At 35.6% G+C, this 26,195-nt stretch overlaps 1 protein-coding gene across 1 annotated transcript in view; it reads right to left on the reverse strand.

Annotated features, from left to right (window-relative positions):
* The window catches only part of Sgcg (sarcoglycan gamma), a 78,217-nt gene that overhangs the window by 40,091 nt on the left and 11,931 nt on the right, over positions 1-26,195 (reverse strand). The window contains exons 2-3 of the mRNA XM_071611332.1: positions 15,237-15,431; positions 1,377-1,478 (exon numbers count right to left, since the gene is read on the reverse strand). Coding sequence (XP_071467433.1) covers positions 1,377-1,478; positions 15,237-15,431 — 297 coding nt within the window. The remainder of the gene's footprint in view (positions 1-1,376; positions 1,479-15,236; positions 15,432-26,195) is intronic.

Below are 26,195 nucleotides of genomic sequence, written 5' to 3' on the forward strand. Positions count from 1 at the left end.
CATCTCTTCCAAAATATGGAAGAGAAAAGGATATGTTCTAATATTTGAATTCTTTATTTATGTCGATTTAATTTTCCACGTTCCTTTATGACAGGGCTATAACACCCTGAAATGTCATCTGATTAATTGTATTGCCAGAATAAGCTCACAGAATCAGACTTATGCATGTATCATTTGTCTACTCCTACCTCCAAAAAGACATTTCTAGAAGTGATACAGTATAGTACTGCATAAAACAACTTAGATGCTTTGCATTCTCTGGTATCTCATCTTTCTGGTATTTAAATGTAAGTTTTATGCTGTATCTACTACTATAGCTGATAGTAAGAGCTGGGTAAAGGGTCCAGTGTCTACATTAGGAGTGTTTTTTTCTCAGCGAGATCTGCTGTTTCTTAACAGTAATTCTGTTATTTTCTAATTTCTCTATAGCAGCTGTATAGCCTCTGCAGGCAGGAGATACCAAAATATCCATTCACATTTAGAAATACAGAAGGAAAAGGAAGGCTGTACTCTTCAAACAGTATCATTTATCAATAACCTATCATCAAAATGATTATGTTTACTACACAGTTTATGGTCTAACAGAAGAAAAAATAGAACATATTACAAAAATCATTTGACTTTTTTGTATTTTATTTTTGACTCTCCTCTTTATGAATTCGTTGGAGGTGAATAAAGAAAATTTTGATTCACTTTTATTTTTTGGGGGGGCGGGTACTAGAGATTGAACTCACGGGCACTCAACCACTGAGCCATATCCCCAGCCCTATTTTGTATTTTATGTAGAGATAGGATCTCCCTGAGTTGCTTAGTACCTCACAGTTGCTGAGGCTGGCTTTGAACTTGTGATCTTCCTGCCTCAGTTCCTGAGCCACTGGGATTACAGGCTTGCACCACTGTACCCAGCTTGATTTACTTTTAAAGTCACACAATTATTTAATAATGATGTTGCACCTGATTATGGATAATTCTGTGAGATCTTAATCTGTAATTAGAATAACTAATGCAGAACATACTACTATGGAACTAATTTCTCTAAGATAATTTGAATGCCCTGAAATTGCATTGATTAAAGCTTAAATGGTGTTTGGTAAAAATGTTCATTTCTAAGATCTTTAGTTAATTATGGCCTAAATTACTGAGGTCATCACATTCAGATCCAAAGCACATGAATATAAAATCTTTATAGAATATGATATCAGAGATGAGTTCCACAACCTAATAGCCAAGTTTTTTTATTTTTTTAAATAAAGAGAAGACCATGAATGTATGGACATGTATGCTTTTTAAAAATTTCTTCCATCAATACTGAATACTTAATCATTATTTATTTTTCACAAAGAACAAATTATTTAAATCTTTCATCATTTTCTTACCACTCTGGAGCGTATTTCTTTGGCATATAATGGTAATAAAAATTCTGATTCTCCTTCCAGGCGAAGTCCATCATTTGTTACATGCAAATGACCCATTCCTATCTGTTAAAAAAATGAGATAAATAGAATTTTTTATTACTGTCTTTTAAATATTTCTATATTGACATATATCTCCATATATTTACACATATATCTCCATATATTTCCTTCTACATTGTTGGTTATTTCTTGTAAGTTCCTAATTTAAAACTTTACTTGCTTTTATTCAATATTCAAGTTTTTAAAAATCTTGTGTAAAGCTGCCGGGCACTGCAGCACATGCCTGTAATCCCAGTGGCTCTGGAGGTTGCCGCAGGAGGATCACGAGTTCAAAGCCAGCCTCAGCAACTTAGTGAGGCGCTAAGCAACTCAGTGAGACCCTGTCTCTAAATAAAATACAAAATAGGGCTGGGGATGTGGCTCAGTGGTTGAATGCCCCTGAGTTCAATCCCCAGCACCCCGCCCACCAAAAAATTCTTATATAAATTCAAGGACTATTTAGAAGATACATATAAGACTTGAAAAATCATTTTACAATAAACATCCAAGACCTCACAACCATATATAAGAAAAACCTTTACCATTAATATTTCTTTTTAGTTTTAAATACACAATAAAATAGGTTCTTGTGAGGTGTAAAGTTCTATGAGTTTTAATACATCTATAAATTCGTGAAACCACAAGGATACAGAATAGTTTCATCACATCCCTCAAACACTATAAGTACCTTTATAAGGCTTCAAGTGTGTCATCTGAGTTCACTATGTTCACTACATAGTAAATATTTATTGGAGAAAAGCAAGAAGCATTACAGGAGGGTGGAGAGCTCTGTTCAAGGAACCTTTGATTGTTATGAAGGGTTACCAAGCAGACGTCAAAATTCTGGAGGTCACCAGTGACCACCATGCTATCAAATCTTGTGGGCATCTTTAGCTTCTTTTCTTTGCAGTCTTAACAGCATTTAACATTGGGACTATTTCTCCCTGAAAAACTATCTTCCTCTAGTTTTCATGACTTCCTCCCACCCCCAGAATTGCATTCTCAGTTTCTTCTTCTTGTCCTTCTCTATCTTTGACAGCTGGCTTCCTCAAGCTCAGTCCTGTCTTTTCCTGTGTTGACTCTGTAACTCCACTTCTAACCATCTCAGTGGCGAAAATAGGGAAATCATGCCAAGTGTTCATCCATAGATAAATGGATAAGCAAAATGTGGCTTGTACACATAATGGGATTTTATTCAGACTTAAAAAGGGAAAGAAATTCTGACATATGCTACAACATGAATGAACCTTGAGGACATTGTGGTAAGTGAACTAAGCCAGTCACAAAAAGTCAAAGTCCCACTCAGATGAGGGACTTAGAGACAGAAAATGGAATGGTAGTTGTCAGGGCCTAAGGGAAGTGAAAAGGAGGAGTAGTTGTAGAATGTGTGTACAGTTTCAGTTTTACAAGATAAAAAATGCTCTGGAGGTGGATGTTGGTAACAATTGTACAACCTGGATGTGGTTTTTGCCTTTCAATACCTAAAATGTTGAAGCTTCAGGCTGTTTTCTGGAGAGACAACTTGCTCCAGAGGGAAGCAGTCCAGGCTGGTCAGAATAAAGACTCTTTGATTTAAACAAAACTGGGACTTGGTGTGTTTTCTGAGTGACCTGCTATACAACAATATCAGAAAATATCCTGAATGGCAGTCCCATACATTCTGTTTGGATGCGGTAGCTACATACTGAGCAGTGATGCACTGTCTTAAAGCAGTACTCCAAGGTCACCATCATCAGTGCCGTCACACGTATCACCATAACCATCAGTTACTACTACCCAAGAATTGCAAACAGATATCCACATTTATCGGAATGTGCTTCTCAATATATTTCCAAACAGTGTAGTGGCACTAGGACCAGAGGATTTCAGCAGAATCTATTTTGAGATTAAAGCATAAGCAATCATGATCAGCTGAAGAAGTCTTTGTTGAATCTATTGGTCCCTATTGTTTTATGCACATAACATAATTAATTATATTAAAACATAATTAATGTCCTTTACACAAAACACCTGGACATTAGATATAAAGAAAAGTCAATATTAGATGATAAATACCTTTCAGCAAATTTTGGGAAGCAACAACTATAAGAATGTGCATATTTTTAGATCAATTTATTTAGGTGCATTGGCAAAGAGATGGGAGAATTTGTGAGGAAATGTTATGGTCCATTAAGTATACTCTTAACAAAATAATAAATTAATGATATTTGGATTGTAATCCTGGGTCCATCAGTCTGTTGGAAAAATGCTAGAGAAATTTTAACCTGTCAATCCAGTATTAAATTTGTGTCATTCTTTCTTGATCATTGCTAACTTCATAATCACACATACACCTGACAAAGTCATCTTTAATTTCTACCTATGTTTTAGAATTATAAAATATTTACTGAGTACATAATTATGTGCAAGTCACTGTAATATGGCTGGGGATTCAAATCAGTACAATGCTCTGCCAGGAGCTGTGGCTCATGCCTGTAATCCCAGTGGCTCAGGAGGCTGAGGCAGGAAGATCTTGAGTCGAAAGCCAGCCTCAGCAACTTGGTGAGGCCCTATGAAACTCAAGGAGACCCTGTCTCTAAATAAAATACAAAAAGGGCTGGAATGTGGCTCAGTGGCAGCGCCCCTGGGTTCAATCCCTGGTACCAAAAGAAAAAAAAGTACAATGTTCTATTGGTCCCTTAGTTTCTCTGATATAAAAAGACTACTAGTATAGGAAACTTCAAGAATTTACAGTGGGGTTTTGTTAGAGAGTGTTGGAGAATTGGAGAATGTGTTTCAGAGGATGCAGGACCTGCACTGAGCCCAGCTAGAAGGGGAAGTCTTTAGAGTCTTGATAGAATGTCAGTGACAAACTTTGTCATGGAGGGACTATGCTGAGGAAACATGTTCAAGATTCTAATAGCTTTTGTTACTAGGAAAAGATAATTATCTTCTTCAATGTATCTAATTTTTAAGTGCTGTCATCTTTGAAATTCTGTTTAACATTTTGTGCTGAAATTGGTCTGAGTTCCACATTTGAAAGTTGTATATAATTTCTTCCTCCTTCCCTTCCCTTCTTCTTAGTACTAGAGATTGAATTCAGAGGTATTCTACTACTGAGATACATACCCAGACCTTTTTATTTTTTATTTTGAGATAGGGTCTCACTAAGTTGTCCAGGCTGGTCTTGAACTTACAATCTTCTTGCCTCAGTTTCCCTCAGCTGGGAATATAGGCATGTGTGTGCCATTGCACCTGGTTGTAGTTCAGCTATTATGGTATGGCAATGGTGATTACTGAAAAAGTAGGTCTTGTTTTAGTTATACCTTGAGTTCCATCTCATTATATTAACATCTCACAAATCATCTGAGATCCATATTTTACAAATGGGGTAGTGGTTTTTGTCTGAGTATGATTACTTTTTTTTTCTTTTTGCACTGGGAAGTTTAATAGGGATGGCAGGTACTTTAATGTCATATTGGAAATAGATCAAATAATAATTTTGGCCAGTGGACTTTATAATTTTATGCCAAGCATTAACTGAGAATTTAATTAGTATAAATACAATTTTATTTTTTGTATCCATGGGAATTGGTTCCAGGACCATCCACAGATACCAAAATTCCTAGGGGCTTAAGCTTTTTATATAAAATATCATGATATTTGCATAGAACCTATGTACCTCCCCTACATACTTTAAATCATCTTTGACTTAAAATAGAGATGAATTACTAATTTGATGCAAGTATTATGCAAATAATTGTTACATTGTTTAGAGAACAAAGACAAGAAAAATGTCTGTATAGGTTCAATATAGATGCAACTTTTATTCTGAAAATTTCTATTCACAGTTGGTTGAGTCCATGGCTGCAGAACCTGCAGATAAAAAGGGCTGACTGTGAACATATATGCTTTTGGTTTTGTCTGAATATGTGTGCCATCAAATATTTATGCCTTCAACATAATCCTAATTAAAACTTTTACAGTATCTTAAAGTAAGTTTTGTTTTATCAAATAAAATGGAAGTCAATGAGATTTGGTTGGTCTATAATTTCAAGACATTATTTTCATTAACATTTGTGAGAGAAAACAATTATGTTAATGGAAGACATTAACAGTTTTATATTACTGGTGGGAAAGGAAAGAAAGCGAGTAAATTCACATTTGAAGCCCATTACTTTTGTTACAGTAATGCTCCACATGACAGGGATGTGAATCACAGTTCCAGTTCAAGCTGATGAATATCACCACTTGCAAGAGCCTGTGGCTTATGAGACGATGCATGTTTCTGCCTTCTTTATTTGTTATAATATGGCTAAATCACTCATATTAAATTATAATAAGAGGAAAAATTGAAGGCATAGTCCTAGGATAAAAATTAAAACTATACTGCTATTTGTATCTTTAGACACCAGTAATAATAGGATTTGTATCACTGATACCAGCGACAATGAAATTCCTCTGAACTTGAAATAGCTCTAGGTTTATCTTTCTCCTCCAAACTCAGTCTTAGAAAGAAAATGCCATTAAGCTAATACACTTTCCTGCTGTCCGTGACTTCTGCTTCAATACCACTGTTATGAAGAACATATAAATCAAAAATTTCAATTTGGTTTTTAGACTGGAAAGCACTGATAGAATATAATACCTTTTAGAAGGGTATAAATAATTTGAGAAAACTGCCAAGGTACTGGTTAAAAAATGCCACAGTGTCATATTTTTCTATAATCAGGGTTTCCACTAGTCTGAAAAGCATGGGAAAGAAAGGTCAGGAGTGTAAGGCAAACACCAAGGAACATCTGAGGGTGATGAGGGCTGGGCATGGGCAAAGGTGGAGTCACAGGAGAAGCAAGAGGAACAGACTGCTTCTTGGCACCAGGGACATCCCCACCAACCCATGGTAAAATGTTGTTCCATGAAGACATCACACAAGTTGATAGAATCAGTGAAGAAGAATGGCTTCCTTAGTCTCTGTGCCAAATTCTGTCAACTGCCTTCCATTCTTATATGTTGCTTTCCATAAGTAGCAACTGTGTTATATTGTGTTTCTTTCACAACCAATTTCATTAGAGACCTCTCTCCAAATGAGGATTCACTGCCCTTCTTCAGGAGCCATACTAGAGCCAGCCTCTGAGAGTAGAGCAAAACCACCACCAGGCTGAGTGAGAAGACTACTCACGTATGACAGCAAGTAGAAATAGAGGCACCAAGATGTGGTGCCAGTTCTTGTGAAGAAGAGAAGCAAAGATTTCTTAATGTATAACAAAATCACTAAAATTATGATATTGTATTTTTTGTATAATTACTTATGTAAGATTTTATTACAAAATAAAATCACTATTCGAGCAGCCTATTGAATAGTCTAATAAGTACTTTAGTAGGAGTCATCTTGGTTTTGGTTCAATTTGATCTCTTAAGTCCAATAAATGAGCAATGGTTGACACAAAAAAATAGAATTTCATTAGCATAGGTGTCATTTTTTTCTTTCATGAAGGAATCTTATAAAATATAATCCTATTCAATGTATTTGCTAGTATGACCACTATGGAGATATGAGAAATGAAATTGCACCTTTGAGAAAATTCAGTGTCTTGATTGTGTGATCTCATTCAGAGATCTTACCCAGTGAAGGCCCAGAATGCCTCTAATACATACCATATCCACACTGTCAGCATAAAACATTATGAATGAGACAATAGAGAAAACAATGAAATCTGGTACTCCATGCAAATCAAGTTGTTTTTTAGATGACCCTAAGGTAGCACTTTCCTAAGATAGTGTACCTAACCTGCAGCCCAGACTTCCCTAAGACCCACATATACTTGGGTCCAACCAAGGTTTCCATAAGGTTAAAACACATTAATATTTTAGATTAAGCTAAAATATTGTTAGCTTTTTGCTGCTTCCCAGCGACTTAGAATATCAATATCCAACAATATATTGAAACTTAAATATTTTTCTATTAGTAAATTCCCAAGAATAGGGTCATCTGATAAGTTTTTTTTAGAAATTTTCTGTTTTTTTTTTTTCCTTCTCTTTTTGTTAGTGTACATCAGAAGAGAAATTAAACACTTTTTTTTGGGTAATGTGGTACCATTGCATTTGTTTTATATTGCCCTGTAACAAATCAGCACAAATTCAGCAGCTTTAAACAATGCACAGATCTTATTTCAACTTTCCTGGGTCAGGAAGAGCTTAGCTGGGGCCTCTATTCAGAGTCTCACGTGACTTCAATCAATTAATTACCAGCCAGGCCGAGTTTTCAGTTCTGGAGCTTGGGGTTGTTTTCCCAGCAGGTGTGACTGTTAGAAGAATTTAGTCTCTTGCAGAGTAGGGCTGAGATCTCTTGCCTTTCTGGCAGGCAGTAGGGGTCACTCTCAACTTTTAATGGCCATCACAGCCTGTTGTCATGAAGTGACACAGACCCTTTCAACACAGGACAGCCGCCTCTTTAAGACCAGCAGGAAAATTATGCCCCTTACAAAAGGGCATTGTCTCGCTTTTAAGGTCTGATGGGTCAGACCTACCCAGAATAATCTCCCTTTTGATGACTGAAAAACTTAGTGATTCAGAACCTTAGTTACATCTGCAAAATTCCTTCACCATGTAATTGGAATCTCACTGAAGAAGTGACAATCCTTCATCTATTATTGGCTGGAAGCAAACCCAGGTCCTGCCCACACTCAAGGCACAGGGCTTCAGAGTACTCAACTCCGTGGGACAAAGATCTTGGGACTTAAGAGTTCTGCCTATCACAGACATAAGCCAAGTAGAGTTCAAAAAATAAAGATTAAAAAAAGTTAACACTCTAAAGGCATTTTTGTTATCATGATTGCCATCAAATCTTTTTATAATACAGTCATTATCATGAAGTTAGTATGCAATAGTATATTCGTACTTATCCAAAGCAGAAAATGTTTTATAAGATTATGAATTTTCTTCTCAAAAAGTGAGATAATGCAACTTGCCTAAAATCCATGAGTAAAGTATATTGGACCTACAATTATCAGTTTTTACATCAGGAAGGACTTGAGAATCATTTGTTATAAATCAAGTATTTTAGGAAAGGAAGAAAATAAAGGCCATTGAGTTAAACAATGTCCCTTCAAATTTTCATACAGAGTTTGTATAATTTTGTTTTCAGATTTTTAGAGTTTATAAGATGTAAATGGAGATTTTAGAAAATATCACTACAAAGGTGAGAGTTTGATGGCTCTTCCTGAGGACCCTGCATCTACAGAAAGCCTGTAGTCGCTGCTCTGTTGCATTCTTTTCTGACTGAGATTTTAAAATCCTTTTCAAATGATTATATAATCACAGGGCTAAAGTAAAAGTCATTAAGATGCCATCTAACTCCATTTCCCCCAGCTTCCTATGAGTGATCACTGACTGCTTAATGACAAAACATTTATCTAAGGAAATATCTGCAGAGGCTGTCTAATAAGGCTTTTACTCACTTGCCAAATGAAAGATTCTTAATGGGATAGCCCTTAATGGAAGGTTTCTAGCTGCTAGTTTCCAAAATGAATTAATATCAAATCCTTGTTAGGGATTAATTCACTTGGGGTTTTTGATCTCCTAAAAAAGGGCATTGCTACCTATTACCAGAGTAAATGAAAACAAACAAAAATTGCCAACAAAATGTTTCATAATCCTACAATTATAATATTTAGTAATATTCAGTATTATAATTCTGCTTTCATTATTTATTCCCCCTTTCCCCAAAGTACTACCAAAATTTAATTTTCGGGTTTAATACAGTTAGTTTAGAATCATTAATCATACTTTGCTGAACTTATACCCAGTAAGTGCACTGAACTATTATGTGTGTAAGAAAATATTAATAACGAAAGTTTTTGTGAAGTATTTGTCATTTAAATTAAAGATATCATTTAAATTTAACATACTTAGAGATATGACTTATACACATTATCCTATGGCCCTGAGCACTGTAAGTAAATTAATATACATATTAGCTTTATGGAAATGAAATATAACAAGGAAAAATATAATAAGCCACTTTGTTGCACTGATTTCCACTTAGTGTCCACTTTCCTAATTGATATAATCAAATATTCTAGAAACTTTATGCTCAGCATCAGTTGTAACAACTTCCTAAATAGTTTTTAATTCTAGGAATAGAAGTAAATTTTTAGATGGTGTTTTGGGTCCTTTGTAATTCCAGTTGGGTAGATTATAAAACCTGGCTCAATCTCATTTGAATTTAATCATTTCTTGTCAATATTGTCCTTATGTCTCCTGTTCTTTCATCTCTTTGAAATCTCAGTGTTCTTTGGTGTCATTATGTTTTCATTTTCTCGATTTCTTTTTGTCTTGGTATTGTTGAATGTCTTATTGATAGTTAACTTTATTGCTTTCTACTGTGAAATATTGAAGCATGATGAGGTGAATAACATATTATTGATATATTGTTGGGGATAAAATAGAGAAAGCCATGCTAAATTTTGCTCATAAAATTATGGTTTTCCTCATGCCTTCACTAATGACTATGTGGGTGGTAAGCTATTACCCTGAGGTTAGGTAGAGAACTCTATCTAATTGGTACATGTTCAAAATTTTACAGCTCTCAGCAAATGCTCAATGCCTTACATAATGTTACCATTTGATAGTTGAGCTCTCCAAAAGGTTCGTTTAAAGTTATAATACTTCCTTGGCATGTCTACATTCAAGAAGGGACCTTGGCTTATATATGAATAAAATAAAAAAAAATTTCCATTCTTTTGGATAAATACCCAGAAGTGGGTTTTAAAGAAACCTCCATACTGTTTTCCCCAGCGGAAGCACCATTTTGCATTCCTACCAACAGTGTGCCAGGGTCGCAAGTTCTCCACAACCTCATCTCCACATCCTTATCACGAATTGCAATCTTTGTTTTTTTTATTTTTTGAATAATAATCATTCTGACAGGTGGGAGGTGACCTCTCATTGTTTTCTATTTGCATTTCCCTGAGGATTAGTGGTGTTGAGCATCCTTTCATATGCTTATTGTCCATTTGTATGTCTTTCTTGGATAATTGTTTATTAGGTTTTTAGTGGTTTTAGGTTGCAGGAATTCCTTACATATTTTGGAAATTAACCCCTTATTAGATATATGGTTTGCAAATATTTTCTCCCATTCTGTAAGTTGTCTTTCACTGTACTATTTTCTTTACTGTGCAGAAGCTTTTAATTTTGATGTAGTCCCATTTGTCTATTTTTGCTTTTGTTTCCTGTGTTTTGGGGGCCATATGCAGTTTCTTAATCATTGCTAAGACCATTATCATTACGCTTTCCCTCAAATTTTTTTTTTCCCCTAAGAATTAGGCAGTTTCAGGCCTCGAGTTTAAGTCTTTAATTTAGTTTGTGTTGATTTCTGTGTATGGTAAAAGAGAAGGATTCAATTTCATTCTTTGATATGTGTTAATGCAGGAATATTCAAAGGTAAATGATTGGATTGTGAGAGCTGCAATCCAATCAGTCCATCCTAGTTTGAATGGACTCACTGTGTGGTAACTGTAGGCAGGTGAAACATGGCTGAGGAGGGGAGTCACTGGAAGCATGTCCTAGAAGAGTTGTTCTTCCTGTGGCCTTTTGGCCCTTTCCTCCCTCCCATCCTCTCTCCTCTTCTTCCTCCTTCTTCTACACCCTCTCCTCCCCCTGTCCTGACCCCTCCATGAGCTAAGCAACTTTCCTCCACCGAACCCTTCTTCCATAATGTGCTCCCTTACTTTAGACCCAGAGCGATGGAGTCAGTTGAGAATAGACTAGATATCAGAAGTCATGAGCCAAAATAAACTTGCCCTCCTCTAAGTTGTTCTTATTGGGTATTTTGGTCACAGTGAGGGTAAATCCGATGAACACAGCATGTGAATTTCAATTTTCCCTGCACCATTTGTTGAAGAGGCTATATTTTCTCCAACATATACATTATACACACTTGGCACCCTTGTCAAAAGTCAGTTGACCACATATGAATAGAATTATTACTGGGTTATGAATTTTGTTCCACTGGTCTATGTGTGTGTCTTTATGCCAATACCACAATTCTTTAATCACTGTAACTTTTTAATATATTTTGGAATCAGGACATGGGAGGCCTCCAACTTTGCTCTTTCTCAAGACTGATTTGGCTGTTTGGGGTCTTTTGTGGTTTCACAAGAATTTTTGGATTTTGTTTTCTTTTTTTAAAATTTATTTCTTTCATACATGACAATAGTGGAATGCATTACATTCATAATTATCCATTCACAGCACAATTTTTCATAACTCTGTATATAGAGTATGTTCATGGCAAATTATACCATTATACGTGAGCCCTCTTATTGATTTTTTTTTTTTTTGCAAGGATGGTGGAAAGAGACGGTCATCATTATATAAAATACATGTATGAAGATGTGAATTTGGTGTTAACATACCTTATATACAACAGAGATATGATAAATTTTGGTATAAAGGTGTATTAAGAATTGGATTTTGTTTTCTACTCCTGAAGAGAATGCAATTAGTAGTTTAATATGCCCTGAATGTATAGATACTTTGTATAGTATGGAAAATTTAAGAGTGCTAAGTCTTCCAATCAATGAACATGAGACACTCTCTCATTCACTGTATCTTTAATTCCTTTCATCTGTGCTTTGTAGTTTTTAATCACACAAGTCTTTTACCTCCTTAATTAAATTTTTCTCTGAGATATTTTGTTGTTTTTGGTGCCACTTGAAAATGCGACTAATTTCTTAATTTCATTTTCAGGTGCTGCTGTTTATCTGAAAGACTGGAAATCAGGATCTGGAAGAGATTTCTATACTCTCATATCGATTAAAACCCAAGTCATGATAGATAAGATGCAGAGACAAACTAAATGTCCATGGAGGATGAATGGATAAATAAAATGCATACAAAGATGCATATGAGGAAATATTATTTGACATTAAAAAATAGAAAAGTCTGCAGTATGATGCAACATGGATATAACTTGAGGATCTCATGCTAAATGAAACAAGCCAAGCACAGAAGGAGAAATACTGTATGATTACACTTCTACTAGGTATCTAAAATAGTCAAACTTATAGATTCTAAGAGTGGAATTGAATGGTGGTTAAAAGGCCTAGGGAAGTGGGGGAAGTGTGGCATTACTAATAAATGGGCATAAAGTTTTACTCAAGCAAAACGAATAAATTCTAGAGATATGCTACTGTACAAAGTTATTATTTAAGCAATTGTACTATACACTTAAAAACTAGACAATAAAGTAGATCTCCCGTTGCTTTCTTACTACAATAAAATGACATTTAAAATAAATACATAACATAAAAGAAGATAAAATTTAGTGTATTAGTATTTTTCAAGTCAGTAAAAAGTTAAAGCGTAAGTTAATATGCAATTTGCAGTCTCATATGTATATAATATTCACAAAAGCAAGGAATCAAGCTTGTAAACATATGAAAATTACATTGTTGATATCATTCCACTTTGAGAATAATGACTCAAAGTCTATTCAATAATTTTAGATTAAAGCCTGGCACTTTCCATAGACCAGGGCTTTTGCATATCTTGCCTTATGATCCCATAAATGTTAGTGATAGTTTTTCTTATTTTGATAAAGGGCAGCAGTAGGGAACCCTGGATACTCACTGTCAGTGTGCATACGCACTAGAAAAGGCAGAAATGGCAGTTGATGTCTGCAGCAAGCTGTTCTGCATTGGTAAATGGACTTTTCACCTGGCACAGTTTAATTTCACCTGAGTTTATAATGCCTAAAAGTTGTTTCAAGTGCTACGATATATGATAAAAGCATTAACTAAATGTCACTTTACATTTATGCAGTTTACAAAGTTAATTTACATATATTTCTAAAATAAGGAACATCTTCATTCATTCAAGGTAAAGTCTGGCCTTACCCAGACCTTGCTGGGCTGTGAGATGGTTTCCTTCAGGTTCTTCTAGAATCTGCTTCCTAGCGAACCATCTCTCAACTCTGCATAGTTGATGGGCTTTGGGAGGTTGATGAAGGGCCATCTCTTCCCTGTTTATAATTTGAGGACTTCAACCTTGAGTTTATTCCCACAAATAAAATTTAAAAATCCTAAATGTAAATGATAAAGTCATATATGATATTCAAAAACATGCATGCTGCATGCTGTGCTGCTTCATGAAACAAAGATATCCAATGGAGGTCAACATGATTATGACGCTATAGAAATATTATGTTTATAAATTTTATCCAAGAAATAACTTAAATTTTCTACTTAAATATATATATTTACATAGAATTTATAATAATAATTTAATACATATTATGCATTTATATTATTACATACTGAGTTATAAAATACACATATTTCAAAACATATTTTAATTTGTTTGGTATTCTAACTCTTTGCATGTGTGAAAATGTAAATATTTATTTGTGTCAACAAAATAAATAATGTGTCTTTGGGATTAAAACCTTAGCAGGATAAAAATAATTAAATAAAAGTGAAGGGTACTGTCATTGGAAGGCATTACAGACCAAAAGGCTACAACTTTTGCTTTTAAAAAGAGCCCCTTCAGATGCATGCAAGGAATATATTGATTTACCTATGATCTTCTCTGTAGTAGTATTTTTATATAACTGTAAGTATCTTGCAAAATTAAGACAATATACATTAAATAAGTCATTTTTTTTTTCAAAAAGTACACAAAATAGAGGCTAGAGATGTAGTTCAATGGTAAGTATTTGCCTAGCATGTGCAAGGCCCTGGGTTAATTTCCCAGCACCACAAAACAAATAAAATGTATACAACATATCATCAGGGCATATAAAACTATGTAGTTATCTTTAAAACTGAGGATGTTTAAAATAGAATATGAATTCCTTAGGACTGCTAGTATTTCATTTACTAAATCTCCTGTGACTCAAGTGTAACAAAATGTGAAGATAAATTTATCGCATATCAAAACAGAGTCTTTAAATAATAACAGAGTGGAACCTCTACAGTGTGAATATGGTTTAAGTGTGCCCATCCAAAGGTTCACAAGTTGGAGAATTGGTCCTCAAGGTGGCAACACTGGAGATGGTGTGGATCTTTAAGAGGTAGGGCCTTGAGGGAAGTCCTCAGGTCAGTGGGGACATGCCCTCATTAGAGAGGAAGTGTTTCTCAAGGGGCACTGGCTATTTCTCCAGAGAAGGTTGTTATGAAAGCTTGAGCTGGGCCCTATCCAGCCTATTTCCTGTCTGGCTTCCTATTGGTTGTGATTTCTTCTTCCTGTATGCATCCCTATCATCCACAATGAGTTCATCACTAGAGCTGAAATGCCATGCCCTTGGACTTCCCAAAACTGTGAGTTGAATAGACCTCTTTTATTTATAAAGTTAGCCTGCCTAAGGTATTTCATTATAGTAATGCAAAATAGGCAAATACAGGCATCTTAATTGTAAATATTTATGAATTAATGAAATGGGAAACCATTGATGTATATAATTTAAAAAAAGATGAATCTAATAATCATGGTCATCTTGACTCAATCAACCACAAATTCAAGATTCCAGTTTTCCCACCACATAGAAATAATGACAGTATCCTTAACAAATTTTTGTAATGAAAAACATCATGGTAGAAACAAACAAAATGAACACGACTGTTCACAATGAGGTAAAGAAGGGAGAAAAATATAAATATTACACACACATTTTGCTAGTGAAAATTCTGGGGCAGACAGGAAAGAAACAAATAGTACATTAGAGGAAACTTCTATCAATACAGTCTAGATGCAGGGATGTAGTGAACACAAGCACCTACTAGCCAGAAAAATAATAATACTTACTGGAGAAAACCACATCACTCTAAGAATCCAAATCGTAAGAGCAAGATTCACAACAAGGATGATGAGTAAGAGAAGAACGAATAAGTAGAGGCAACGCTTTCTCCAGCCATAAATGCCAATTTTGTAGACACACTGGTTCTCGGGCCTCTCTATGGGGGTGCCTTCTGTGGTGGTTGTGTACTGTTCCCGCACCATCTGCCATGGGAGGTGTGCAGGAGGAGAAAGAGAAGAAGCAGGGAGGGGGAGGGGGAGAGAGAGAACTTATTTGTCAATACTGGTTTGCTACCAGTGGAGGAGAAAAGTTTTTAACCACAGTAATAAATTTCCAGAATTAATAGTTTTTGAAAAGGGAATGAAATATAACTTTGAAATGCATCACGTTTTAACCACAGGGAGATATTTAATCTATTATTTAAAATATTTTAGATATGACAAATTCATTTGAAATCCAGTGAACATATTTTCAGATTTTAATCAATAAACACAATACACATATACAGCTTTAAAAATTCTGCAGGGTTAAACTTGGAATTGAAGCATCAATGTCCAATAATCAAGTTATCAAGTTCTTGAAATATTCAGTGGGAAAAAAATCAAACTGGTATCTATCTATGTGTGTGTGTGTGTGTGTGTGTGTGTGTGTGTGTGTGTTCCAGTTACTCAATTTTATGTCAAATAATTAAATTATATCTTCCTTCAGTTAATTACTCAGAATTAAAAGGCTCTTTTCAAGATGTCTACCACACCAACCTTTGCCTCTAATAAAGTTCTCAAATATTTACCCACTTTAAGACAGATAAGAATACATTTTATATACAAATGTTTACAAATACTCATTGTTTACGCAAATTAGAGTAAGTTTTAGCCACCATTTCAGCTCTATGAAGAGATTTTAAAAAATCATTTTTTCCCTTTACACAAAGAATAAAAGAAACTGCTTTTTTTTCCATAAAGGGAAAATTAGAAATTATGAAGATTTTGTAAATGTGGTGAAGTGATGAATCAGAATATAGAATACCCTTGTCTGGGATGTTTTTATGCAGAGTTTATATGTTTATTTTTAGGGATGATTTGGATGTGTCCTTATTGAAAAACAAGTCATGGTCTAAAATAATTCTTTAAATCTCTTTCCAATTTTACAATAGACATTTTCTCATGTTGTAACTGACTATATAAAATTATTTCCACTAGTATCCTCAAGTTCACAGGACTGACCTTAATGATGATTTCATAAAGGCGTTACTTACGCATTTCTTTGATATCCTTCAGTCTTCTCTATATTAGACAGTGCAACACTATCCACTTAGTTACCCAAGCCCAGGTCCCTGATGCTAATTCTCTTTTCCCTTCAGCCACACCTTGGCATGTCCTATCAACTGCCCCTTGGTGAACTCTAATCTGTGTTGCTGCAAACTCCACTTCATTCTTTCCTCCACAGTCTGTTTTGCAGTGATGCAGACCAGGCACCCCACCTCCCACTCCATAATTGTAATAATTAAGCTTCTATCCTGGCCAACAAGATCTTTATGAAGAGCATCAATAGGCTTTCACAGGAGTTCTGCAGAGAGTGCAATGTGGTTTGAAGCTTCCTCTTTCTTGTAAATGCCAGGTGTGTAGACATAAGGTGTGATAGACTCTGTCTCAAGAGAGCTCACTGCACAAGTTATGTCTCTGTTTTCCATGTAAAAACGTGTGCGGCCTCTGTCCGCCTAAAACTATGGGACAAAGAGTAACTGTTGAGTACCCACCCATAGTCATGTAACCACCCCCACTGAGTATAAATCTAAAAGAATTTCCAGACCCAGGGTCCAGAGATTTTTAGGCATTAGTCCTTGGACTGCTGAAGCTTAAATAAACCTGTTTCCTGAAAATTCTTCCAGTATCCAACCTCGTCTGTCCTATATCAGCAGTACTGACATGATTAATAAAACTAGCAAAGTTTTCCAAGAGTGTGGGTATGTTCCTAATTCTATATGTTCCTATTCCTGTACATACTTTATTATTGTTGGCTGAACAAATTATCTAAAGTTTAGTGACTTAGCACAATACAACTTTATCTTATAGCCCAAAGTTCCCAAATATACATCTCTATGACCAAAATCAAAGTGCGGGCAGGGATGTATTTCTGTAGAGGGTGTAGGTGAGAATCGGTTCCTTCCTTTTCCCAGCTTCTAGAGGCAGCCTGAGTTCTTGGCTCTAAACTATATCCTTGTCAAATCTCCATCTCTGACTCTGGCTTTCCTGCCCACTCCTCGTAAGAAATCTCATGATTACACTGGGCACCCCAGTGTAAATTATCTAATTTAGGATGATCTCTCCATCCTAACAGCCTTAACACAATCACATCTGCAAAGTCCCTTTTACCAAGAACGTGCTCACAGATTCTGAGGGTTAGCAACATGGACATTTTTGGAAGGCATTGTTCTGTCTACCATAAAATGCTTTTGTTCATACATAAAATTGAGTATATTGGTATTCACTTAAGACAATTTTGTCTTGGGCTGATTGCAATTCTGTTACTCAGGCCCCCTAAATCAGTGCTGAGAAACTGAACAGTTTATTTGTTCACTTGTTTATTTCCTCCAATTTTTTAGAATGTAAACACCACGAGAATATTTTCTGCTTTATTCACCACTAGATCCTTCATTCACTAGATCCTTTATTCACCACTAGATCTAAATGAATGAATGAACTGTTGAGTTTGATAGATATTAATTGAGCTACCTTCCAGGAATGATGCTACAAAAGGAGGCTAGATTGACAGCAGCAAATCCTGTGAAGTATATACTAAGTAAAATATTATTGATTTATGGGTATATTCAATCCATTAAGAAAAGACTCAGTACTTGTTCTTAAACAATTATTAGGAACGAGGAGTTAATCTAAATTAGGATGCAGACTGGTGGAGAAAAATAAAATGTCTCTAGTATTTTAAATATGAAAAGAATATGAATGAGGATATACTATACAAGATTAGATAAACAGTTTTAGAAGGCATGAACCACAGTCAATGGCCTCCTGAGGGCTGTGGTCATGCACACTGCCAGGAGCCCTGGAAAACAGAAGATGCTTGCCGAATGTTTCTAGCCCAGCCCCATTTCTTCCTCTTCCTTACAGCAAAATAATTACAGTCAGTTGATTATACTCAATGTCTCTTCAATTCAGTTCTGTGACTTGCATTATCTCTAGAACCCACATCCAGCCCTACCACTTCATTGAACTTGTCCTTGCAAAATCACTGTTGACTTCCACATTGTTAAACAAGATGTTCATTCACAGGACCTGCAGCCATTTCCTCCTCTTCCTTGAAATGCTTTTTGTACCTGGGATCCAGAAACTTCACCTGGCTTTCTTCTCCCTGCAAAGACTTCTTATTCTCATTGACTGCTTCTGCTCATCTCCTTACCTGGGCTCAGTTTTGAATTTCTCATTTTCATAGCCACTTGCCCCTATTATAGATGCACATTTAAGTTGGGGATTCCCTTATGTATATTCCTAGGCTGGAGTCACCTTGGATCAAGATCCACACTTGGACCCCAGTATCCAACTGGGGATCTCAAACTTTGCAAAACTCTTCTCCCTGACCTGTTCCTTGTAATATTTTTTTCCATGTAACTAATGGAAACTTCATCCTTCAAGTTGTTTGAGCCAAAAATCTTAGAGTTGCTCGTAGTTCCTTTTTCTTTTCCATAGCACATCCACTCTGTCGGCAAGTCTTCTAAGCATTACGAAGTCTAGAGTGTGATTTCTACCATTTCCGTTCACCTGAACTATTGTAATGGCCATGGAACTGTTCTCAGCCTCCATCTCTATATCTTTTACTGTCGATTACCAACATAGAGGCTGGCGCTGTCCTTTTTAAACATGATCACACCCCACTTCTGCAAAAAAAAAAAAAACCCCTCTTGGAATAAAAACCCAAAATCCTTATTGCAACTGGCATGGTTCCTCCTGCCTCCACACTCTGTCACCTTCTCTGACCCCTATGACTCTAGTTCATACTGGTCCTACTCATGGTGAGTACTCAAGTGTAACCCCACTTCAGGGGCTCTGGTCACCATTCTCTCTACATGGAAGGTCTTCTCCCAGATAACTACATGACTCAACTTCCTCAAATCTCTGCTCCAAGTTCACTTATCAGTAGAGCTCCCCCACCAATGCCACCACAAAGCTGGCTATGTTCCCTTCTGCTTAAATTTTTTTACCCATGACACTTAACTGTATATTACACACTATATATTTTCCTGCTCATCCCAAGAGGGAAGAGCTTTGAACTGTTTGTTATTTTGTTATATCTCCAGCACCTAAACAATACCTGGTATATAGTATTGGTTCAATAAGTACTTACTGAATAAATGGAATAAAAATATTGAATGAACAAACAGCCAGATTACTTATATAAATTTAAAGGTAAAACTAACAATAAGATAAGCTGAGAGTTACTTCTGAGTTTCCTTGAACTTGTATAATTAGAAAGTGAAAACCTACTCACAATGGAGAATATTAGGTTGATTACTAGTTTACTGAGGAGACTCAGCAAGCTCCATTACAATCTGGCAGGTTTCTTCCAGGGAAGGGGAAACTGGGGATTGTGCTTCCCTGGTTTGCAAGTCACCCCACATATGCTTGAGTAAGAGGCTGGACCACTTCCTGTTGAGGACTTGCTGACTGTTGGGGGCTCATGAGTTGCTTTCTAATCCTTCCTTTCTGAATTGCATTTACCAAAATCATTTCTATTTGATCACAAACATGTTTTCTTTTAGATTTCCAGTTTTATTTCTTATTATGTCATGTTTTATGATTGCCTTTTTACACTACTCTGGATTTGTTAAACTGCCACCTACCAGTGTTAACTGTGTTGCATTAAAAAGGCCTTAATCTAGGTAAGCAGGAGCTAAATGAGTAGCTATATTCAATTTAAACCTCTTTAAAAAGTTGGTTTTGTTTTTTAATGTACCATTTATATTTCTTACAACTCAAATTTTTTATTAGACATTATATAAAATATTTCTAGACTCTCTCTAGTTTAGTGAGCTTCTTTCTGATATTTATATAGTTATCACTGGGAAGGAGGCCAATTCTTCAGCACTTTGAGGTCATGTAAATTGATATTCATGTTGGCAAGAAATTGTTCTGACTGGAACAACGCATAGCACTTTTGGACCTATTTCTAACCCTTTACAAAAAATAATTACAAAGCAAACATTTTAGAATTTAACATATATGTTCCAAGATAAAATATTTTGAAATTTAATATATATTGGACAGAATTTGATTTTATAGACTCCTTTATTTTTAAAAATAATTTGTTATCGTTGAAAGATTATACATCTTCCCCTGCTAACCATCTTTCAAAGTATGTTGAGGCTATGCTTAATTATAATTGGTTTGATATGCATCTGTCAAATATAGTTATCAATCTTTTAATGGATAAGGATTCAGACATGAATCATTATAATATCTTTTGCATAAATATAAGCTTTAATATACTTTGGAAATCATGATTTTGTATTTGTTATTTAAAACAAAATGGTCTTAAGAGTAGGTATTTTGCCTTCTATAATCACTAATTCTCGTCATGGCACTTAGATTGAAAATAGGCACTGACTCCTCAGCAGGATAAATTAATTCAAATTTGTTAAATAAAATCATCAGAAACTTTAAAAATTTAATAGAAAATGAAAAGGTGTACCATAAAAAAAACTTTATAGATGTTTTTTGAAAGTAAAAAATGGTAAAAACATGTACCAGAAAAACATTGAAACCAAAAAGTGGGATACCAAAGTCAACATGGAACAGAACAATTTTCAAGGTAAAATAGACTTTAAAGCAAAAACCAAAAATAAAACAGGGAAAAAAACCACTTGGGATTACAGTAAGTGAACCCACCTTAACATGGTAAGTATGGCCCCTAAATTTCAACTTTGTAAAGATGGAGGCGTGAGGCAAAGTTAAGGAAATCACTCAGGTGAACACATGTAGGCTATGGCCCATTAGTCTAGGATCTCACAGAGAGTTTCAATCCATCCTTCTCCAGCAAGCACTAATGTTTGAGTACCTCTGGGGATGATCCTGAACCTTGGAGCTTGCACAGCGATTCTAATAGGAAGTAAAGGAGGGTGAAAGGGGCACTATTCCAGTTCTCTCATGGTTCATAGAAGCCTGTTTCATTAGTTTGTTCTGAGTTTAGATTACTGGTGTTAGGGGTCCATCTTAATACCCTCTTTGCAGTCATTGCTTGTTTCCAATCAGACATGTTCATTATACCATGCCATTCTGCATGCCTTCCCAAAGAAGATGGTAACTTCAGCCACCCCTTTCTCATGGGGCAGAAGCCATCTGTCATTTATGTAATGTCTGGATTCCCATAATTATAGGATACTGATGAGGTATTACTATACTACTTAGATATAAAATAAATTCTCCAGGAGGCTATACAAATTCTAGACTTATATGCACCTAACAACATATCCTGATATACCTACGTCCTTCCATCTACTTAAAGAAGTCATTTTCAGAGTGGAAAATTGTCATAGTGGATAATTTTAATACCTCTATTAATAGATCAAATGAGACTTGTGCAGAGAACACAATTAACTGACATTGAGAAATTCTTATATTTTTTGAGCACACAATGAAAAATTTACAAAAACTGAGAATATTCTAGGTCACAGGAAGTATAAAGAATGCCAAAACACATCTCTCACACAAATATTTTTCACTGGTCATAATAGAATTAAATTAGAAACTCATAGCAGAATGATGAATAGAATAAAATAGGGCTGATCTTGATACTGGATGATAATGCTAACTCTGATTTATGTTATGTTTTCCTGCTATATTCAGTAGGTTAATTTATTAAGGATAACCACCCTGCAGGAGGTGGAGAAGGTCCACAGTGTACAACTTCTCCACTCTCCCTCATCGCTTCATGGGAAATTCACCTGAGTATTAGGGGTGGGATACTGCCTGCTTCAGATAAGGTCCTGCCAGGCACAGGTTTTTCTAACTCTGGGCTTCTGTATAGTTCTTAAAGCACCTATAATATCAATATGAAAACTCCCAGAAAATTATTTTTCCATGGTTTCAAAAACTGTTTCATAAGCCATATCACTTAGCTTTAATGTCATGAAGGATATTTTCTTACTACATAAGTATAACCATAATATCACATCATCCATCAAAAGAGCCAGGCAATCTACTTGAGAAGCTAATTACAACTATATGACTATATAAAGATGCCAAGTATGGGTTATATGCACATAATAGACAATCAATGAGTATTTTCAGAATGAAAATCAATGTGTATTTGCAAGATGAATGAAAGTTTTGGGAATGAGCTTATCCTACAAAGAAACTAGGAAGTTGTTAATGATAGTGTCCCTCTTACCATCTACCTTCTTCATTTAAAATAATATTTCCCAAATGTTTTTCTGTATTTTTCTAAATTTATAAAATTGACACACACACATATTTCTTTTAATACTAATAAATTTACCATACTTGTTCCAACTTTATGACTACATTTAAGATGACCAAATAATTTCAATAAATTTCTGCTCTGCTCTATGTTTCAAATTACCCAGCATGATGTACCTAAATACTGAGGAAAACAAATGGATCATAAGTAAGGATTTTATCTAAAGTTCCAATCACCATAGTTCTCACAATAGTACATAGCCTTATCATAAATACACATACAACCCATGTACCTCCCTATTAAAAGGTCATGAATCTGTTCTCTCCTTTACAGTGGAATTGATTATTAAAATAAAATAAAAAATTATAATATTTAAAAAATATGCTGAACCAACAGAATAAATGAGTTTTAAGTTTTTAACAAACCTGAATGGGGAAGAAGGAAAGAAAAAAACACAATTCCATTGGCATAAAAATATTTGTTTACAAAACTGAGGTTTTATTTTTAATTTTTTTTTTGCTTCTGCTATAGGCTCATTTTTAAACAGTATTATATTTACAAAAGTAGAGACTTCAAGTACTCTACCTTTCCCCATGTTTTGTTCTGGTTTTTAAATATATTCAGAAATCTGAAGCTTTCACATTGTCATTAAGGAGTAATGTTAGCATCTGGTGATTCAGCAGGCAGAAATGATACAGAATGATACAGAAGAGCAAGGCATCAAGAGAACAGCACTTAGGTCATTGAGAAGTGCACATACTGTAGTATCATACAAAGACAATGGTGTTTGTATCCCTTGCCTCTTAGCCAGAACCAGGTGCCACTTGGTACTGAATTTGCTCCAGTTCTTGGCATGGGTTCTATCTACCATCAATTTCTGATTTAGTGTGCATATATCAAAATGGAACCAGAAAAGTTAGCAGCTGGTTGCAGTGAGAGTTGAGTTAATGCTAACAGAGTCCTGTACTGATGAGCTACTGGAAGATGCAACTCCTTGTCTGCTTCTGTATCACACGGTAGTGGTACCTACTGTTTTCTTCTGTATTGATAGTGGCCTCTACTGTTATTTTCTGTATCCTGCTATTATTTTCTGTATCAGATGATAGTGAATGCCTACTGTTTTCTGTATCATATAATTAGTGGGCACCTACTATTTTCTTCTGTATATTATAGTTTTATTCTACATCATATTATACTGGGCACCTAATGTCTTGTTTTTTATCATATAGTGGTGCACGCCATATTCTTCTGTGTTATATTACAGTTGGTGCCCCCTATTTTCTTCTGTTTATGACAATTTAATGGGCCTCCACTGTTTTCTTCTGTATCACAAGATGGTAGGCAATGACTTTTATGGTCTTCCTCGGGAACACCCCTCCTCACCTCCATGTTGTTTGTGGTCCAGCTATCAAGTCCAGTATCTCAGTTGTGTATGTCACATAGGCAGAGCAAGTAGGGTGTACCATTAGTGTTAAACATGGAAAATGGCATTGGGACATCATGTAATTCAATCAGCCACTCAAAGCCAATTGTTCCAAATTGATTCAGATGTTCTGAGAGCAGCTTGCCTCTGGCATCAGAAGTTGATGGCTCATCTAACACTTACCAGCCAATACTTCTGTTTCCATCTCTTGGAGAGAGCTTGCCAGAGAAGAAACCAGTAAGAAGGGAAGAGAGTGAAAGAGTAGAGTGCAAGAGTAAATATTTAGATAGAAGGACAATTTCTCTAAGAGGTATGCCATCGTATTTAGCTTTGGCTAATACTGAAGAGATCATAAGACCTCTTTGTTTCTAGGTCAAATGTTCACTTTCCTATGCTCATTTCCCTCATTTTATTTATCTTATTTTATTTTAATGCTTAGCTATTTCTTCCTAGAAAACATTTCCTCTACCTTCTCAGATTTTTCATAATCTTTTCTCTCCAGCCTCTACACATCAGGCTTTGCCTGAACTTTACTGGGACCATCTCTTCTCCTCTTCCCTTAGTCTTTCAAGGTGACACTATTCATAATTATATCTTTAAATACTATTTATTGGTTTATGATCCCCAAATTTACAATCTATCTAAAATATCTCTAGATTTATGTCTGATAATTGCCTGTTTGATGTTTTCACTTGGCACATGGAGTACATTGTTAAAAAAAGTAACTTAACTTTTAATAACCTTACTCTCTGCTCCTAAATCTCCTCTTGGCCTTCTCTCATCTCATCTCAGCTGTTTCCAATTGATTTTCTCAGCAACATGAGTGTCATCCATGATTCCTCTTTGCCACCCCTGTGTCTACTTCATTAGCAAGTTGTGTCCACATCACTGACCACCACTTACCCAATCTGAATTGACACTGGATCCTCTTAGTCCAGTTCTGCACATGGCAGCCCAACAACTGACCATGAGTTGGCCTGCTCAAGGTCACTCAGGAGTTTTCCATTGTAGCTAAACCCCAAGATGGTACAGCTAGTCTCTCCAGCTCCATCTTATCCCATTCTGCTCTTTTCCACAATGGCTTCTTTTTATTTCCTCATACTGAATCGCTTTTCCTGCATTACACAGGCTTTTCCCTCTGCCTGGAGAGTTGGTCTGTCCCCCATGTCTGCCACTTCTGACCTCCTGATGCCAGCCTTCCATGCTCACTGTTCTGTGTACCTTTTGGGGTAGAAAATATGCAATCTGTCCTGTTTCTTTTTTCTATAACTCTTTACAGGAATAATGATATCTTTGTTTACTTTTTATTGCCTATTCCTCTTGGGACTCTTCTCCATGAGGAAAGGAAGGGTTCCTATTTTATTTACTATACAGCTAGACCCCTAAAATAATGTCTGGTGCACAGTAGGGGCTCAAATTGTAAGCATTTGCTGAAGACAGCAGAATGAAGCACATTCTTATCTGCAATGCATTTGTGGAATAGATTTTCAATGTTAGACTATAAAATTATATTTAAAAACTGAATCATTCCATCTTTACTGATATTTCATGTAACTCTCATCCCCGTTATTTCACAAAAACCCTCCCAACTTGAATACCAATTACTTTAACAGCTGGGAAAAGAACTTGAACTCATTGAACAAAAGAGGAAAATGATATATTTACATATTATTATTTTCCAGACCCTTTTGTTGCTGTAATGGTGTGATGGATGCCTGGATGCCTATGTGTTGATTCATAGGCTGAAACTTCCCTCAATTCACATTTCAGTGGTCAAGCACACCGCTTCATTTTCTAACATGAATGTTAATCCCATAAGCATTCTTTGTCTTTGAACTGTGCATTTTAAAGCTCAAGATCAAAGAAAGTTCTACCTTCATAAGATGAAATGGGTTGGATCTAGGAGGAAGATTAGCATCTGAAAAGCACTGTTTCTACTTCTGCTTTTCAAATCTAAGGCAATTCTCTTTTGGTTTCATATAAGCCAGCCTGAATTTTAACAACCTATTAATGATAAAAGTATGATGATCAATTCTGTCAGCTGATCAAGTCAAATGGCCTGTCCAGCTCATCCCCATAGCTGGTGGCTTCTGACCACCCCAGTTCTAGGATGCAT

The sequence above is a fragment of the Marmota flaviventris genome, chromosome 4 (genome assembly GCF_047511675.1).
Source record: "Marmota flaviventris isolate mMarFla1 chromosome 4, mMarFla1.hap1, whole genome shotgun sequence".
NCBI lineage: Eukaryota > Metazoa > Chordata > Mammalia > Rodentia > Sciuridae > Marmota > Marmota flaviventris.